General features: G+C 37.0%; 2 protein-coding genes across 5 annotated transcripts; both read right to left on the bottom strand.

The window, feature by feature from the left end:
* Positions 1-1,674: 1,674 nt before the first annotated feature.
* Positions 1,675-5,044, bottom strand: LOC135426927 (sodium/potassium/calcium exchanger 4). Its single transcript, XM_064680264.1, has 6 exons — positions 4,886-5,044; positions 4,611-4,808; positions 4,332-4,519; positions 3,198-3,384; positions 2,756-3,127; positions 1,675-2,078 (listed from the first exon to the last, which is right to left on the bottom strand). Exons 1-6 carry the CDS (start codon positions 4,935-4,937, stop codon positions 1,729-1,731), a joined length of 1,347 nt encoding a protein of 448 aa, XP_064536334.1. The 5' UTR covers positions 4,938-5,044; the 3' UTR covers positions 1,675-1,728.
* A 1,241-nt stretch (positions 5,045-6,285) lies between these two features.
* zyd (zydeco) lies at positions 6,286-18,232 on the bottom strand. Of its 4 annotated transcripts, none has more exons than XM_064680347.1 (8): positions 17,342-18,230; positions 9,973-10,146; positions 9,716-9,903; positions 9,464-9,650; positions 8,543-8,623; positions 7,911-8,456; positions 6,877-6,978; positions 6,286-6,722 (listed from the first exon to the last, which is right to left on the bottom strand). In XM_064680347.1, exons 1-8 carry the CDS (start codon positions 17,373-17,375, stop codon positions 6,385-6,387), a joined length of 1,650 nt encoding a protein of 549 aa, XP_064536417.1. In that variant the 5' UTR covers positions 17,376-18,230; the 3' UTR covers positions 6,286-6,384. The 4 variants fall into 4 exon arrangements, with proteins under 4 accessions (XP_064536417.1, XP_064536418.1, XP_064536419.1 ...); XM_064680348.1 differs by lacking the exon at positions 17,342-18,230 and adding an exon at positions 11,207-11,293; XM_064680349.1 differs by lacking the exon at positions 8,543-8,623 and having other exon boundaries at positions 17,342-18,232.
* Positions 18,233-19,742: the final 1,510 nt, after the last annotated feature.

Raw genomic sequence — 19,742 nt, 5'->3', positions numbered from 1 at the left:
CTTTAGAGCTAAGTAGGTGTTAAATTTTCACCGGCAAGTGTTGAAAATTAGTGAAAAATAGTTATGCCAAATTTTATGCTCACCATATGATAGGCATTTGAACTCAGTTACAAAGCTCTTTATGAAAATTGTTTTTAGTCTTTCACGCTTTTTGTAAAATTCACGCCGATGTGTGAAAATTAAAAGTCCAAGTTTGCATACGTGAATGTTAAAGTCTCATTGAATGTATTTTTATGTATGTATTTTTAAAGTCCATTCCAATCGGAGACTACGCGAAAAACTGTTTTATGAAACATTTTTTGTTTCTCATCCAACGAAAACTAAATTTAGTTTTTAAAAGTCGGCATTATGAAAGAATAAAAGGCAGATAGACATGGCTTCCAATCGTGAAGTCCTTTGCCAGTAGAAACTTAAATAGATTCGTACGTTTTTGAAGATGAGGCTGGTATATCCAGTTTTTTAACTACAATCGATAGTCGATGTTAGTGCAGAGATCAGCTGTCGATACATGCAAACATTCAGATATATTATCGACAAGCTGGTATAACCCGGCCTTCCCCGTGGCACGTATGTTATAAAATCAATGTTTTCAAAAAGCTTTGATCGAACGGGAATCAAACAACTTTTATGCCAATCGGACAAAACTTAAAATATACCAAAAAAATCTTTGAAATGCATTTTCCACCGAAGGAGTTTAGATTTTGCGAAAAGTGTGAAACACGTCTCAAATGATTTTTCTTATAGATCTTTTGAAATAAATTTGAACACAATACGTAATCCACCAAATCTTCGACCCCCATTTCCACCAAGGAGGAACAGATTTTTCGAACAGTGTAAAACACCCCTCAAATGAATTTGAAGAAAGATCTTTGAAAATAAGTTTGGGGCCGATCGGATGGTAAACAAAAAACTTTCATACAACCGTTTTCCGCCAATTTACCACTGTTGCGGGTGGAATTTCCCAAATCGCTGAAATACGTATTCATTAAGTTCTTATGTAGAGCTTTGAAAATAAATTTGAAGCAAATCGGACACAACTTAAAACTTCGCATAAAAAAACATTAAATCGCATTCCACCCGAAAAAGTTTGAATTCGGCGAAAAGTGTGAAACACGTCTCAAATGATTTTTCTTATAGATCTTTGGAAATAAATTTAAACATAAAACGTAATCCATCAAATCTTCAACCCCCATTTCCACCAAGGAGGAACGGATTTTTCGAACAGTGTAAAACACCCCTCAAATGAATTTGAACAAAGATCTTTGAAAATAAGTTTAGGGGCCGATCGGTTCGTAAACAAAAAAGTGACATACAAACGTTTTTCGCGATTTTTCCACACTTGCGGGTGGAATTTCCCAAACTACAGGTTTGGGTAACCTGTAGGTAACTACAGTGAAAATTTCAGCTTCCTAGCTCTTACGGTTTGGGCTGTGCGTTGATCACCAATCAGTCAGTCAGTCAGTCAGTCAGTCAGTCAGTCAGTCAGTCAGTCAGTCAGTCAGTCAGTCAGTCTGTCAGTCAGTCAGTCTGTCAGTCAGTCAGTCTGTCAGTCAGTCTGTCAGTCTGTCAGTCAGGACAAACAGTTTTATATATAGAGATAAGTATTTAATACTCACAATTAAAGTCCTTCCAAATAAAAGAAAACACCATAAGAAAAACGAGAACAAAAAAAAATGAGAGAGTTAAAATTCTGTATTACTCAATTACGTTAATTTACACTGTTAACTGTTAATTTGCAGCCTCTTTGTTCAAATATGCATACTCGGCGGATTCGATATCACACGTTTTCTTGAGTAGCCTCATTTCCAAATAGATGGCAGCTGCCACGAAGAGGATGTATGAGATAAGGCTAATCCAGCCGACCACCTTTCCGAGCACAAACTTCGTAATTAAAAAGGAGATATATGTGACAAGCGCTGTTCCAACCAGCATTCCAGTGGTTATCAATAATCCAGATGACTGCACTTTAATAGTATCGGAAAAGACGAGTGCTGCAACGAACCAAGGCAGGCCCAGGCATATGAAAATGTCAAAAGTATTTGAGCCAATAGCATTGCACATGGCCATGGAGCCGTAGCCTAAAAATGATATGAACAACAATAATCAGAGGATAAACAATCAAATTTCAATAGATAGAAATTTACAAATATAGAATGTGCTAGTTCATAAATTAATATATGTATGTCAAATTTTAAATTACAAAATTTAAAATGAACTAAGGTTCATTGCATTCCGAAATGTTGCAGCATTGTGGCAACGCGACGACATTAAGCTGGCAACGCCTTGTCGCAGATTTAGAGGAACAAGTTTAGATATGTGTGCATGTTAAAAATTTAACAGGTGGAGCATGAGCAACATGTTAAATTTGACAGGAACATTTGAAAAGCGCTTTCGAATTTATGTATTACTGATATGTTGTAGATTTTTGATTCCTTAAAGACTTTTCAATAAATTACACGATTTTCAATTGAATGTCAAAATTTACAATGAGCTAAGGTTCATTTCATTCCGAAATGTTGCAGCATAGTGGCAACGCGACGACATTAAGCTGGCAACGCCTTGCCGCAGATTTAGAGGAACAAGTTTAGATATGTGTGAATGTTAAATTATTAACAGGTAGAGCATGAGCAAATGTTAAGTATATCAGCATGTTAGATTTGACAGGAACATATGAAAAGCGCTTTCGAAATTATGTTATTAAGTCGAATATACTTTTGTTTTCTTAACTGAATTGGAATGGAAATTTGGCACGCACCTTTTTTGGCCACAATAAATGAGGCCACAATCTCCGGCACACTGGTACCAATTGCCAGTATCGTGAGACCCATGATGGAATCAGGTATTCCAATGTTATAACCAACAACGGTGAGAAACCAAGTAACGAAGTACGAAATAATGCTGATCCAAATCACGGCCAACAGCATGCTTAAGAAGTATATGGAGCGTGCGCTGGGCGTGGTTATGGCCAGCAATACAACGGCTGGGTATTTGAGACCCCACCAAATTTTTTTACAAACATGATCTTCCTTCTCTGGGTACCCACACACGGTCTCCTTAAATGATTTCAACGGTTGTTCTTCACGTTCCAGGGGATTCTCGTCAATCATATCGCGCTCAGTATCCACAACTGTAAATCGAATTATTTCACATTAAGATCATATGCTTATCATAAATACTAATTCAGTTAACTAATTTACCACGACATATACTCTGTATCTTGCGATCAAATACAAGTACGACGAGATAAATGATATACAAGATTACTAGACCGGCTGCCTCCCAAACATTCACAGCGGAATCGAAGAGTACATAAAAGAGCGCCAATATTGATATTAAGTACCATACAGTATCTCTAGTTATGGGCCACCAGTCCAATTTTGATGTCTACAAATATTAGATTATCAAAATATTAAATATATATGTTACTAAAAATGATCACAGTTCTTGAGTTCTCAGTTCTTGAAGAGGTTCTTAAATCTATTTTTTTTTTTTATGGTACACAAAAATTATAAAATTATGACTGATAGATTGACTGAGTGATTAACTGACCGATTGATTGACTGGCCAACTTATTGACCGACTGACCGCCTAACCGATTAGCCGATTGATTGATTGGCGTACTGATTGACTGACTGGCCGAATAATTGACTGGCTAAACGACTGAGCTGACTGATTGATTGATCGACTGATTGTCTGACCGACTGATTGACTAACCGACTGACTGATGGCCGATTGACTGACCGTTTGATTAACCGACGGACCGACCAATTTGACTGACCGACTGGTAAACTAACGACTGATTGACTTACTAGCTGACTAACTGACTGACCGACAGATTAACAGACCAGCTGATTGACTTACCGACTGACTGACTGACCGGCTCACTGACTGATGACCGACCGACTAATTAACTGATTGACTGACCGTTTGATTAACCGACGGACTGACCAATTCATTGACTAACCGACTAATTAACTCACTGACTGACTAACTGACCAACTGAATGATTGACCGACGGATTAACAGACAAACTGATTGACTTACCGATTGATTGATCGCTGGACTGACCAATTCATTGGCTGACCGACTGATAAACTCACTGACTGATTGACTTACTGACTGACTTACTGACTGACTGACTGATTAACTGATTGACTGACCGTTTGATTGACAATCGACCTAAACCTAATATACAAATGGTATCAACTCGGATTACTGTACCACATGGCACCCATAAGAACAATTGTTAAAATTGATAGCTAACGTGTAAACAAAGATTATATACAAAGATTATATATGCATATATAGTAGAATTCTTATATAGGACTCACCACTCCCGTGCATATGCCGCAAACGGCAGCAATGCCAAGTACATTAAATACGGATGATCCAACTATAGTGCCAATTCCAATATCACCTTTCGTGATGAAAGTGCCAACGAAGGCAACAAAAAGCTCTGGGGCTGAGGTAGAAGCGGCCAGAAATGTAGCTCCAGCCACATCATAGGACATACGTAACGCTGCATAGATCATATAAATGCTTAGAATTGGGCCAGATTGTATGTGTAATATATTGGGGGCTGGGGACGGCCCCGGGGCTGAAATACCTACAATAGCATAAGCGCTCCATTGCGGGCACCAAATAGTCATCGCAGACAATTGCCAGCATTACAAACAAATAAAAGCTGAGAAATACGCAGACTACCGTATAGACGATACTTTTTTTACGCATAAAATTTGGAAACTCTAAGATCGACGGAATAGAGCAGTTCAATTCGGGTTTCCCTCCGGCGCGCAGCAAAAATGGATCTGTTGACGATTACAATTATTGGTCAACAGTCTATTCAATTTAAATTATTACTTTCGTATAGCTTGATTCCGCTTACCGTATTCATCGTCCATCAGTCTACTCAAGGCCATATCGAAGTTGAAATGCATTTAGAATTTGAGGAAGATAATTGTTAAAAGAACAAGAACGTTAACTGTTGAGCCGATTTTTTTGTTGTATACTAACTTTTCAATTCATGACAGAATTATATATACTCGTTTACTACTAGATCTATGCATTGAGATATTTAACAAGTATACCTAATATGGTGTCAAAAATGATAAACGCAATTCTGTTGAACGGGAGAAACCCAATTGAAGACTTTTCACGTGATATCAGACATACATATAAAAGCGCCCTTCCTTCTCGCCCTTCCGGATTCGAACCGGCTTGCAGTCAAGAATCTTGACCTTTTGTCTAGCAACAGCTAGAAAGCTCTATATTTGAATCAAGATAAAATATGTGGACTTCCAGGATTTCCAGAAAAGGGCTTCACAAAATCAAAAAAACAGGTTCTTTTTTCTTATCAACCAAAAAAAAAAAGAACTTTTCTTTTTAGCGTAATGACAGCTAATTGTCAGTATGCAATGGAATTCATTTTGTGACGTCTTTTACCAAAGTTCCTACCTTAACTCGCCTTCCATAAAATCGCAGAAGTATATTATACATAGGTCGAAGATGATGTTTATTTATGAAAAACTCTATTAGTTTTTAAGTTCTGATCAAACTAGGCATTCAGATCTCATTGATATTGGTGGACTAAATCATACAGCTCCATTGGAACAATCGGTTGGAAATATGTTTTCTAGGCTCTATGCAAGCATGGTTATTTAATCCTCCGCCAGATAGAGAGAAAATTGTCATTCTTTGAAGTACTATCCAAAACTCATACAAAGAACAAAAATTCAAACATATGAATCTCTTCTTGTCCACTCTAAAAACTCTCTTGAACTCGCTTCCAAAAAATAATAATAATTACAGCTTACAACTTTTGTTCAGAGTTATGATATTTGATTAAAAATCGCGAAAACAGAAAATAGATAACACAACTTTCCGATTTCTTTGTTAAATCTCATATATTAATCATATAAATACATTATTGAATTTGTTGTTTGGTTTTTGGATTTTTGGATTTTTGATTGTTTTTTTTTTTCTCATTTCATTTCACTTGACGTGATCACTGCGACTGCGACTGCGACTGCGACGGCGACGGCGACTGTGATCGCGGCCGAATGTCGTGAAGAGTTTCCTCTACTTTAATAATAATAATAGTAATAATAAAAAAAAAAAACGTATTACAATAACAGCATAACGTAATAGCATAAGGTAACTCAACTATCAAGGTAGATAGATTAGAACAGGAAATACATATTAATTAATTAAAACGACTGCACTGCACAGAGTCGACCAATTAGCGACCAATTAGGCCGCCATTTGATCCAGCTCCCAGCTCCCAGCTTCCGGTTTCCAGCTTCTAGTTCCAGTGCCAGTTCCAATTGCAGTACCAGTTCCAGCTCCTGCTCCAGCTCCAGCTCCAGCTCCAGCTCCAGCTCCAGCTCATGATCGTCCGCAGGTTGGCAGATTGACGCGAAAGAACACATTGAGCTCGATGAGCGAGGCAAATACCATAAATACCAAATAGATGACCAGGCAGGCGATGCCCACCTTCGTGTCCAGCTTGAACTTGTTCATCGAGAATGTCAGATAGAGCAGAAAGAGCGTGGATAGCAGTGTTATGGCCGAATATTCCAGCCCGGCCGAATTGATAGCCACATAATTCTGGCCCGGCTGTATCGGGAAGAAGACAGCCTTTATCAGCCAGGGCACGCCCAGGCACAGCAATATATCGAACGTGTTCGAGCCAATCGAATTGCAAATACCCATCGAGCCATGACCTGCACAAAATAGAACACAAAACCAACAAGAGAACGAGAACGAGAACGAGAAAGAGAAAAAACCAAAAGAAAAAAAATATCCAATATACAACACATCATCATCCAAAACTAGGCCGGGCCTTCGCTTAGACCAAGGCTCTCATCAAAAACTCACCGCGCTTGGCCACAATCACGCTGGAGACTGCCTCGGGCACACTGGTGCCGGCGGCCAGAAACGTAATGCCCATCACCGAATCGGGTATCTTAAGTGTATCGCCTGGTAAGAAACAATTAATATATATATATATATATATGAATATAAATAAAAGATAATAAATGCTGCTCAAAAGGAAATTTAGATAGATGTATTAAATATTGTCGATTTAAGTTAAGAAAAACATTCGTTTATGCCATGAAATTCATGAAATCAATATTTTGCAAACTGAACAGTTTTTAAGATAAGTAGCTGTAAGAAAGCCAAGTCAAGTTGGTTGCGCTTAAGAATTTCACGAATTAAAGCTTCAAAATAATAATTTGTTATATAAATTATTGTGGTCACATTAAACTAGACGTGAACCAGATTGATGGATAGATAGATTGATAGATGTATTAAATATTGTCGATTTAAGTTAAGAAAAACATTCGTTTATGCCATGAAATTCATGAAATCAATATTTTGCAAACTGAACACTTTTTAAGATAAGTAGCTGTAAAAAAGGCAAGTCAAGTTGGTTGCGCTTAAGAATTTTTCGAAATAATTACAAAGCACTTTCGTCTAAAGCTTAGTTTGTATATTCCCGATTACATTGTATATTCCCGATAAGTATTTGTAGATTTAAATCAACAGAAAACTCGTTTATGCCATGAAATTCATGGTTTCAATGAACATAGATATTGTTGATTCAAATGAATACAACATTTTCATAAAATATTATCTAAAGATTTTTGTAGTCGCATTGAACTTATATATTCTCGATAAGTATTTGTAGATTTAAATCAACACAAAATACGCTTATGCGGTGAAATTCATGAAATGAATAACACAAAACTTTCGTCTTTCGTTTTAATTTGTAGTCTGATCCATTAATTGTTGTAATCAGATTATATCTAATAGTATTCCCGATAAGTATTTGTAGATTTAAATCAACATGAAGCTCGTTTATGCCATGAAATTCATGAAATCAATATTGTCAGTTGTTGTCAACTCACCAATTATGGTTATCATCCACGCCACAACATACGACAGCGATCCAATCCAGACAATACACATGATAAAGGTCAGCGGAAAGATTTTGTTATTTTTGGCCTTTTTGCAATCGGGTATCGCGATGCGGAAGAGCAAATGAATTGGCCAGATAATCAACCAGGTGAACTGGGCAAAGCAGCTGGTGCCCTTGGGGTATGTCAACAGGGAGTAGCCCTCCTGTTCCGGCTCCTCGACGGCCGTAGCTGCCGCCGCCGCGGCCGCTGCAGCAGCAGCAGCAGCAGCAACTGCAGCCAGCTGTGCCTCAGCATCCGCATTGTCCACGATGGCGATGGGTGCGATTGCGCCGACAGCTGCACCACCAGCGGCACCACCCGCAGCAGCAGCTCCACCAACACCGCCGCCGCCGCCGCCGCCGCCACCGCCAACACCTGCTGTTGTTGTTGTTGTTGTTGTTGTTGTTGTATTGCTGGCCTTGGCCTGATCGTTGTTGAGGCCGCCATTCAGCTGAATGCTGGCCATGTTCTGGCAAATGCGATTCTCCACAAGCTCTGCGAAAGTGAGAACAAAGATTTGAGTTACCCTGGAATAGAGGCTGCCCAATGCGGGGTAGTTCGTTTGGACTGTTGCCGTGTACCTGGTTCCTTCTCATTGCTGTTCTTTGTGTGTATGCTGCAGTTGGAGGAGCGGCTGCGCGAACGCGCCTGCTTAACGCCACCTGTGTGTGAGAGTTGGTACTTGTTTTATGCGCTGGTTGAGTGTGTGTGTGTGTGCGTGTGTGTGTGTGAGTGAGTATGCGCTTGTGTCTGTGTCGTGTGCGTGCGTGTGTGTGCGTGTGTGTGTGTGTGTGTGTGTGTGTGTGTGTGTGTGTGTGTGTGTGTGGGTGTGTATGTTCTCCCTCTCTTTCGCTCTCTCTCTCTCTCCCTCTCTATCTCTCTTTCCTTCTCTCTCTCTCTCTTTCCCTCTTTCTATGTAGTTTGAATTTAATAATCATTGTACGTAATATCATAACGTAATAGAATAGCGTATGGCCCACATTGGTGTTGCCAGATGTATGAAACATCGCAAGGTGGCAACGCTGCAGCGTTAAATACAGTGGATGTTAATGTTAATGTTAATTGGAGTGCATTGTTTGAGGTTATGTCAACCAAAACATTTACAGGCCTAATGTAATACAAAAAAATATCGGCGATAAAATAAATAAATAAGCGAAAAGTAGGCGATACCTATAAGAATAGAATGTGGAGAAGTTTTAACTAAAAAATTTTCTTTAATGAAGAAGAAGTCTAGAAGATCTATCTTGCTTGCCTAGCCTTGATATAAAAAACTCTAGACTTTTTACACATTGAAGAAATTGAAGCTATAATTAAGATTATTAAAAAATGTTAAATGAAATGTTCCAACGATTTTGCAACCTATACATGAATAAAGGACTAAAGGAAAAAACAGTCGAAACTCAAAGTATTCATGAATTGAATCAATATATTCTCTGCTTTGCTGTTGTTTTGAGTGTACTTTGGCTTATTGAGAAGTTTGGTGTGGCAACTGATGAACTCACCTTTGGCGCACTTTTGAAAGGACTTGTCGAAATACATGACCGCCAAATAGACCGCATAGAGCGATACCAAAATGAGTGCCTCATACCATTCGACGCGCTCGTCGTGCATGACACAGATGAGTATGGCGACCGTAACGCCGTAGGCGATGCTATCCCGCGTCAGTGGCCACCAGTCCAGCGGAATAGTCTGTGGGATTATATAGATTCAGTGATTAATGAAAGGGATTTATGCACCAGCTGGGCCAATCTTACCATGCCAGCTCCGATGCCGCAACAGGCGGCCACAGCGAGTATGTTGAACACCGCCGAGCCCACAATGGTGCCGACACCAATGTCGCCCTCCGTGATGAATGTGCCTATCACATTGACAAAGAGCTCCGGCGCGGATGTGGCCGCGGCCATAAACGTGGCGCCCGCCACATCGTTGGACATATTGAGTGCTGTTCGAGGCGTAATATATATGTAAGTCGGCAAATGATATGCGGTTATGCGGAATCTATGGAGCCTACCTGCACATATTTTCTCAACAGCTGGCACAAAGTACTCATCACATACTACTGCTAATGCTACAAATAAATATAAACTGGCTATAACATGAAGTACAACAGCACCGGACTGTCTTTGCGCCTCCGTGAATAGATCTCTGGGGAAATCATCAATGGCGGGCTGAGTGCAATTTATATCTGTTTAGAAATTGAAGATAGATAATAATTATATACATATTTTGATTCATATCCATATTCAAAAGTGATATTCATATTCATATTCATATTCATATTCATATTCATATTTATATTTATATTCATATTCATATTCATATTCATATTCATATTCATATTCATATTCATATTCATATTCATATTCATATTCATATTCATATTCATATTCATATTCATATTCATATTCATATTCATATTCATATTCATATTCATATTCATATTCATATTCATATTCATATTCATATTCGAAATTCATATTCATATTCATATTCATATTCATATTCGAAATTCATATTCATATTCATATTCATATTCATATTCATATTCATATTCATATTCATATTCATATTCATATTCACTTTTATGCTTTTAAAAAACAATTTTGTTGCCTACTTTTAAGCGCTAGCTAGCAATCTTTTGATTTAAAAAAGTACTTTTTAGATAGATCAAAGTTTCATTAATAAAAAATTATATTTAACAAAAATATATTTGAAAAATATTTATAATAACTTATTCCGTTTAATATTTCGCTCAACAAATTCGAATAGTTTGTTTTTCTTGCACTTAAAAAAAAATGATTAAAATATGTATTTAAATTTTATATGGTTTAACAAAAGGCCGAATGCACTTTATAAGTTTGTGCCATATGCACAGATATATCAAAAATCGAAATAGGCCTGGATAATAACACTTTGTAGTTATATAAATAATGCATGTGATAAACGAATTTGATTGATAATCGCCGGGGCGATAATGAAAATAAGTAACAAAAGTGGCCTGTTTACGAAGCGAGTGCATTACGTGCGAATAACAATAATCGCTTGATTGATTAATGAGTTTATTCAATTTCTGTCGTCGTTTAACACACAGTTCACAGATCTTTAACTATCAATTAAAAGATCAACGTCTGCACTCCGCGCCCTGACACGCAACAACCAATTCGAGCTGTACGTAAATAAACGAATAGTACTCGTTGTGCGCGTAGTACTCATTGTTAGTTAATGAATAATCGTGTAATGCGCACATTTCATGTTACGTTTTCACTTCAATTCTAATGATGTTTCTTGTTTCTATTTTCGCTTATTAATATTTGCTTCTTTTTCTTTTTGATTCAGTTTTTTTTTTATTTTCCGTCCAGAGTTTTTCTCAATATGCCGCTTCTTGCTGTCAAGCGCCGGCAAAGAACTAAACCAGCGCAGCAGCAAGAACAACCACAAGACTGACCAGTCAGATCCCAGCTAAGGAATCAGCAACAACAGCAACAAATAACAGAAAACAGAACCGAAAAAAAAAAAAAGAAAAAAGTAAAGAAAAGCCGAAGCTTGAAGCTGAGTCCGACGCTGATTCGTGTCCAATTCTGATTCCGATTCCAATTCCGAGTCGCGGACTTCACTTGATTATCGATCAAATGAGCTGAGTTCGGTTCGGTTCGGTTCAGCTGAATTCTCCGTTAGATAGTTTTTGTTTTGTTTTTGTTGTTATTTTCATTTTTTTTTTTTATCGCTTTTGTTTGCATCTGCAACGGAAACGATAAATACGAGAAACGCTTTGATCTCTCGATGTCATCAAATTGACCAATAAAAGCCGACAAAAAACAGAAGAAAAAAACAGAAAAAACAAAACAAGTTTTGACCAAGAAACACAACAGCAAATAGGCCGAACAATAATTAAGAACAAAAAAAACATCGACTCTTTTACAGTTTTGGGGCGTACATTAAGTGAGGTTAAGTTGGCGATGAATTCTTTGCATAGTTAAATATATAGTTATAATTATAAATTGTGAATAGTTTCATGTTCTTTAAGCTTGGCATTTAGTTAGTTTGATTATGAAATGAATATTATCAATAATAATAATATTTTAATTATAACATAACCTCAAATGAGGTTAAGTCGGATTTAGCTTCGCAATTATTTCTTTATATACTTATAAGTATATACGCTAAATGTTAATAATTTCCATTTGTTTTTAATAGTTATGAACTTAATATTATTATTAATAATAACAAACCTTAAATGAGGTTAAGTACGTGATTTTTTTATATAAAAAATACATGCTAACGCGAAGCTAATTTTTGTTTTATTATTAACAACATATATTAATATAGATTCATATTAATATTAATTAATCATTACATAACCTCCTTAATTTAAGTGTATAGAATTAAAATAAAAAAAAAAAACAACAATAATAATATGCTAAAGATTATTATATAGATTCGTCGCTAGATATCGGTTTTTCCAGCTAAGCATTTAGTTTAAATTGGTAACATTTAGATTTATTATCATAACCTCACCTTGAATAGGTTCAAGTACTTTGCAATGCGATTAATTTGCATATTTTAATAATAAATCGGTTATTATATGGCAGCGTCTATAGGGGTTTTTTTCTAGAAGGTTTTTTTATGGCAATTATTGAATAATTATTATTCTAGAAAATTATTAACTTAAAATTTAAATATTTTATTGGGATTAACAGACATATATCTGTCAAAATCGAAGAGTCTATTATTCTTTAAGAAGTTCTTCTCTATTTTCGTAACAAATCTGAATTTTAGTTGAAAAAGTCAGGAAAGATTTCTCGTAATTCTTATTGTTAATATTATAGGAAGAGTCAAGGTTTTGAAGAAGGGGACTTTTCTACACTTCTTCTTTCTACTTCTTCTTCTTCTTCCACGATTCTATTACTTCAATTCGTGCTCTGTTCTAGTTCAGTTAGTTCTACATTCAATTCTAATATTTTATAACCTAATATAAATTTTCTTAAATCAGTTAAGTACAAAGACCTTAATGTGACTCATTGCTTGGCTGTAAATCATTTGGTTTTCGTTTTTCGGAACCACTCTAAGACAACATCTATATATAGGCACAGAGTGGGGCATATCTGTTCAAATTTTTTTAGGGCAATTTGCATAAATTTTTGTATAAATAATTGAAGACGGTTCTCATACCCTGAACCCGATACGAATAAGTAAAATGGGTATATCGGTTTTAGGGAAATTTATGTCACAGGGTTAAGGAAATATCAGGACGAGGGACTGAGTATATTTTTCAGAATTTTCTATGCCATATGCAGACGCTGAACATTTCATGAATATCTGAATTATTCACGAATACATCTTCCATAGTTGTTAAAGTTACAACGAATACCAAAGTTATTCAAGAACAGACTTTCCATGAAGTGGAACTAAGGAAAGAAGATGCTAGAATAGTGCAGAGTATCTGCTAGTCGGACGCTCTTAATGGTTTTGTAAACAGCTTGACCCAGCCACAGCACAACAGACAACATCTCAATAATATTTACGAGATCGAGTCGGAGCAACAAAAGAGAACTCTGGAAGACAAACCGAAATGTGGCTGCCACTGGGAACAGATCGACACTTGGCGTGCCGGAGAGTAGACAACGGAGCGGCAAATGTCTACGGGCTGTTTTTGTATTTATATACATACATACATACATTTGTTGTTGCTGTTGCTGTGTCCAGCCGGGGTCAATTGAGCCGCACGCATTTTGTAACCGGCGGCCCGCATAATGCAATAATGCTTAATCAGCATTTACAGCGAGTACAGTGGTCGATGGGTGCGGTGGTTGCGGTGGTTGCGGTGGGGGCTGGGTGGTTGGGCGGTGTTAATGATAATCAATTTAACATGGATAACAATCAGCGAAATGTTCAATCACAGTTAATTAAGTTCACACTAATTGAATAACAGCCGCATAAACAGTAGTGAAAGCGATCCAACAGCAACAGCAACAACAATAACAATGTGTAGAGCAGCTAAGACTCGAACCCTGAGAACAGTTTGATCAAATTTAACTAGCAGTTACTTGACAGTGACAGCCACCAGTTAAACTGAAGTGCAGCACAAAAGCTATGCATACGCAAGTAGCATGAAGTCGAAGTAGAAGCAAGTGCCGAATGATCCAGAAAATATGCCAATCTATCAACTAACAAATAGTTAAGCCGAAAATTTCATAATGCATACGGAAGTCATGCTCGTATTTTAGCTAAAACGTTATTCAACAAATTATTAACAAGATGAAAGCCTTATAAAGCAGAGAATTAGTGAGAGATTGATTGAAAACTATCCTGCCATTTTTAATTTCATTAATTCTTATAGAGTGTATTACAATTTTGCTATGAAATGTGTTATGCGTTAGACACAAGGAGATCTCTGCGAACCCATAAAGTATATATAAAGTATATATGTATATGCCATAGGAACGATCGGTCGAGAACTAAGTACTTGCATGAAAAACTCCTTTAGTTATCAAGTTATTTTACTTACTTTACCAAACTTGGCATTTATAAGTCTTACACGTATTCACAACATCGGATCACTATATCATATAGCTGCCATAGGAGAGATCGGTTCTTATATAGCAAAATATCGGTTTGCCAAGATATTATCATCAAACTCGATAATGACGAGCTTCAATGTTCTCACATGTCTGCAAAAGGGAAATGTCTGCAAGGGTATTTAATCTTCGGCGTGCCGAAGATATCCTTTGCCTAAGATAAAATGTGAACAACAGTGAATTGGCACAGTCTGTAAGGACTCTGCAACACTGGAATGCTGAAAAGTTGTGTTGTACAGTTTACAACACTGGAATGATCGAAAGTTGTGTGTCCTCAAGAATATTACATATACGCCACATTGCCGATATTCTCTATTGTGTTTATTTTAGATTATTTATTTCGATTTATAAAAGATAAACTCAAGATTATTTGTGAGCAACAGATTCTTTAAATTGAAAATTTTCAAATCGCCTTGAGCTTTATATAATTGTTATAAGAAAAACATGCACCATCTGTACGTACTGTACAACACTGAAACGATCAAAAGTTGTGTCCTAAAGAATATTACGTATACGTCACATTGTCGTTATTCTCGATTGTTTTACTAGATAGATTCAAGGGGCGAATTCACAGACAAATCGTTAGATAGACCGGACCCACATACCATTTAGGCATATGTATTTACGTGCACGTATGTGCATGTATGTGTTTGCATATGTATATGTTAAATATTTTGTATATACATAAGTAAGCAAAATCAACGCCACAATGCGTTTTAATATGACTTTTGTGTACCGTTTAAGTTAACTTGGAGAGCACCCATCTCTTCGCATCGCCAATGTGACAATCTCTGTATAGGTGTGCCTCGCTTCTAGTTAGTTACTGTCAATGTATCTGTAACTGAATCTGTGTATCTGTATCTGTATCTGTATCTGTATCTGTATCTGGATCTTGCGCAAGTTTCTGTGCACTTTGTGATCGGACGTTCGGAATGGGACAATTTAAGACTTGTCCAAATTGAACTTGTTTCACTGGAGAATTTCTGATTTTATATGACTTTGAGGCATGTTATAGCATGCTCCTGTTTGTTAATTTGACAGTCACTTTAATATGCTATTCAGCTATAGTTTATGATTTCTGACTGCCAACTGACTGTCAACTTATTAGCAGTCACTTTAACCAACTGTTACGTATTAGGGTGTACCTCTATATACATTGCCAGTGTTGCAAATTCCAGAATCAAATATGAATCGGACAATTAGTTGACCAGTGCTGCCAGATTGTTATTAATGGGCTGTCTGGCAATTGACGAAGGGTTGCCATCATTTTGCAATTTCTGCTTCACATTTTGTTAAGTTTGTGCTTCTTGTCAAATTTTAAGCTGTGGTCAGGTGCTTGATGAAAAGAGGAAGCTATGAAAGGGCATTTGCTTGCTTTGCTTCATATTATCTAAATGTGTAAGTTGGGTTATGTTGAAAAAAGTCACAACCGACCGATCTGAAGAAATCAGGCTACCAAAACCTTATAGAATCTTGTTGTTATATATATATATAAGTGCATGTTAATAGTGATTGACCATCGCAATGATTGATGTTTACCAAATTCAGTTGCGTGTTGACAAAATACCTTTTGTAAGTTGGTTTTAGGCCTCATAATTTTGTTTTGAATGCAACGCTTCAATGCGTTCGAACAAATACCATACAAAATACAAAAAAAATTAAAAAACAAAAATAAACAAAAAAAAAAAACCAGGCAAACGATTTGTTTGGCACGCTAAATTTAATTGAATTTGATTTCATTTGAATGGTAATTAGTTGAGATTGAATTTCAAAAATTATGCCTGTAAAATGTAACAGTGTTGTAAATTAGCTTAAGTGTTGCAAAACGTTTGAGTACTTCGATTATTTAAAGTACATTTCATTTATAGACATTCTCGAGTGCTTTTGGACTCGCCAAGGCGTATGCTTAATCGCATTGCGCATACGCCGCATTGTACAGCAGCCAGATACAAATGAAGTCATCTATAAAAATTAAGTTTTCCGCAACAAAGATACAAAAAGAACAACAAAAAAAGGAAAACTAAACAATAGTCACAGCATCAACAACAACAACAGTCTTTTGATTTTGTTCTACATTTTGTTTCTTTCATGCCTTTTTTGTTGGTTTTATTTCTATTTTTTTTTTTTTTGTGCATAGTAAATGTCATTAAGTTTCACTTAATGAGCCAATTTAGACAATTGATCCATATGCTTTAGTTTACGCGACACACACACACACACGTATAAATAGATTATGTGCGCTAGTATGCGTGTGTGTGTGTGTGTGTGTGTGTGTGTGTGTGTGTGTGTGTGTGTATATAAACGAAAAACGCGCCGACAAATGTGCAGAAAAAAAAATACATATCTAACCGACGACGACATAGTTGAACTATATATTAGTTACAATATATATATATATATATTTATGTGATAAATTAGACGAAATGTGTAACATTCTGCATGTATGACGTCACTGCACACACACACACACACACACACACACGCACGATTTAAATTTTCGTTTTAATTGTTTAATTCGCTTTGCTTTTTGCCGCATAACAAAAAGGACAAAAAAAAAATACAAATATTTCGTACAACTTAATTTTATTGTTGACTTTTTTGTTTTAGTTTTAATTGAATTATTTAGTTTGCATATTTTACAACACTTAATTTTTTTTTTTTTTGCTGTTTGTGTTCCTTTTCTTGAGTTTCAATTGATAAATTGATTTTGAGGTTAGTTTTGCTTTGAGTTTTTAAATAATTTTTTTCATATATGTTTCAAGTAGTTTCTTTTGTGAATTTTTAGTATGTAATTTGTGCCCGTACCCGTAGTGCTGCTAAGACCCCAATAGTCTTCCATTGCTGCACGGTGTTGTAGTGGTGATGGACACTCGTAAACTGCGCTGCGGCCGCTATATGAAACGCAATCTCAATCTCAATCTCTGTCGCTTCCACTTCAATGGTGTTGATTTGCCTGGCTTGGTGGCCCCGTCTCCCGTCTTTGCCTTCGTCTCTGGCCGGCGCTTTAGTTGCGGCTTAGCCGTAGCAGACACACACTTACACTCACGCTCACGCTCACACACACACAGCCAGCCAGCCAGCCACCCACACACACAGACACACACGCACACAGCATATGTAGCAGGCTTAAAGCCTCTGTATGTATAAACGAGCGTTATTTTCAATTGTCGTGAAGATCTCTTGCAATGTACCCAGCGCTGGGGAGGCGGGGGAGACCGCTATTTGGAGGGGAGGTGGTAATTTAAAGCACAAGGCGCGGCGTGGCGCGACACTCAAACACACCCACACACAGATTATCGCTACGTATATGTGTGTGTGTGTGTGTGTGTGTATGTGTGTATGTGCGTGTGTCTCTGTGTGTGTGTATCTCGTTTAATGCATTTCGCGTTGTCGGGCCGCGTTTTAAGGCAAAAGGCATAAATCAAGGGGCAATCATAAAATAGCCGCCGCCACTGTCAGCCCGCCGTTGCGCCTTTCTTCCTACTTAGCGTCTTCTTCTTTAAATTTGTCTTCGGCTCTCGCTCTTGTTCTTGCTCTTCTGCAGCCAGTCACACAGTTGACAGCTGCGCCTGCGATCTCGCTCACACGCACGCGCCTCGTGCCAGTCACGAATATCGCTTCTCACTTGTCTTTTATCTTTATCACACTTTTACGCTGAAGCCGCAACAACAACAACAACAACAGTAACAATAACAACAGCAATAGCAATAGCAGCAGCAGCAACAACGACAATAGGCAAACACACACAACAAACAACAGCAAAAAAAAAATTGTCAATCCCGAATCCCGTTGCTTAGTTGACCGCGCGCATCTTTCACATTTCTTTATGCTCGGCTTCTGTCTGTGTGTATTTGTGCATGCATGTATGTAATGTTGGTGTGTGTATATGTGTATTTGTAGTCTAAGCTTTTAGCATTTGTCATTTGGCTTTGGCTTTCGTTCAGTTTAGCATTTGGCTTGGGCTTTGACTTGATTTTTTTCTATATTGTCTTGATGCCGCCGACGTTTGACGTTAAACTGATTCGATGTTTCGGATAGCGCTTTAGTCGAAACTGAGCATCGAAATATTTGCCGAGCTTGATTTTGTTCTATAGAGCCAGCCATTCGGTGCTTATTCTGTACCTCCTATATTGAATTACATACACACATACACATGCATACGTACACTCATGCATGTACATATATATGTATGCATATGTTTTGTACTATAGCACGCTGCCTATATACAGTTTAACTAGCCATAGACTATGTACTTGTACTGGTCGCACACAAAAGCCCGATTGCATGCTGGCCACACACACACACACACACGCACACACACACGCACATACACACGCACACACAGCTACTTACCGTGCCCGTATTATTAGAATTGTTGTTGTTGTCGTCGAGCAGTCTCCAGTTTCCTCACATCGACAGCGATCCGTGCACAGTTTGACAGCGCATTTTGTACAGCATACCATCCTATGCGGCAAAGGTCATGTCATGGTACAGCGACCAACTAATTATGTTCTATTTAAACAGCTCGTGCCATCAAAGAAAGTTTTTTTTTTTTTAGCTTGGGCTTGGCTTTAACAACAGCAATGGCAACAACACAGCAACAACAACAAAAACCTATTTATATATATATAAAGTCCACTTATAATGCCTGCAAAACTAATCCAATAAACTAGTTAATTAACCTACTTTTAATGAGTTCATTTCTTTATTTTAATGCCTTAACCAATTAGTTGCAAAATCAAAATCAACAATAACGGTTCTGCCTGTTACATTCATTTTTTCACAAAAATTGATAAGATTTTTTTGATATTTGAATGAAATTCAAATGCAGAATGAATCTTAAGGACAAGCCATTAAAAAACTGGTAACGATCACGAAAATCGGTTCAATATACCCAAAGTTATGTAAGTTTTAAGTAAAGGACTTTTACTAGGGATTTCAACATTCTTGTGACAAGAAATTTCGATCTTCTCAAAATTACTGTCCAGAGCTTTTATTTTACAATTATCTAAATTTAAAAAAAAAAAATGGAGGTAAGATTGGAGTTCATCTGGAATACATGTCTAAAAACACATTTCGCATTCAAAACTCAAAGTTTGACAAACATATGCAAATAGCAAAATGACGTGCAGATAAAAGCATAGTTATAGATAAAAGAGAGTATGAAAAAGAATAAATAGTTGAAGCGCCTCGAAAACAAGCAATT

This window comes from Drosophila montana, unplaced genomic scaffold, assembly GCF_035044405.1.
Source record: "Drosophila montana isolate Dmon_TW-CO22-7 unplaced genomic scaffold, ASM3504440v1 contig_2106_1, whole genome shotgun sequence".
NCBI classification, from domain to species: domain Eukaryota; kingdom Metazoa; phylum Arthropoda; class Insecta; order Diptera; family Drosophilidae; genus Drosophila; species Drosophila montana.
The sequence above is the reverse complement of the archived record's forward strand: the minus strand, read 5'-3'. Positions and strand labels throughout refer to the sequence as shown.

Bases quoted from the DNA above. Each gene is read 5' to 3' on its own strand.
- LOC135426927 (XM_064680264.1), bottom strand. From the start codon at position 4,937: ATGCATTTCAACTTCGATATGGCCTTGAGTAGACTGATGGACGATGAA. The intron at 3,385-4,331 runs GTGAGTCCTATA...TAATATTTGTAG, and splicing joins GCGGCATATGCACGGGAGTG to ACATCAAAATTGGACTGGTG. The intron at 2,079-2,755 runs GTGCGTGCCAAA...TATCATTTTTAG, and splicing joins ATTTATTGTGGCCAAAAAAG to GCTACGGCTCCATGGCCATG.
- zyd (XM_064680347.1), bottom strand. From the start codon at position 17,375: ATGGAAGACTATTGGGGTCTTAGCAGCACTACGG. The intron at 8,457-8,542 runs GTACACGGCAAC...TCACTTTCGCAG, and splicing joins CAGCAATGAGAAGGAACCAG to AGCTTGTGGAGAATCGCATT. The intron at 6,723-6,876 runs GTGAGTTTTTGA...TATTTTGTGCAG, and splicing joins CGTGATTGTGGCCAAGCGCG to GTCATGGCTCGATGGGTATT.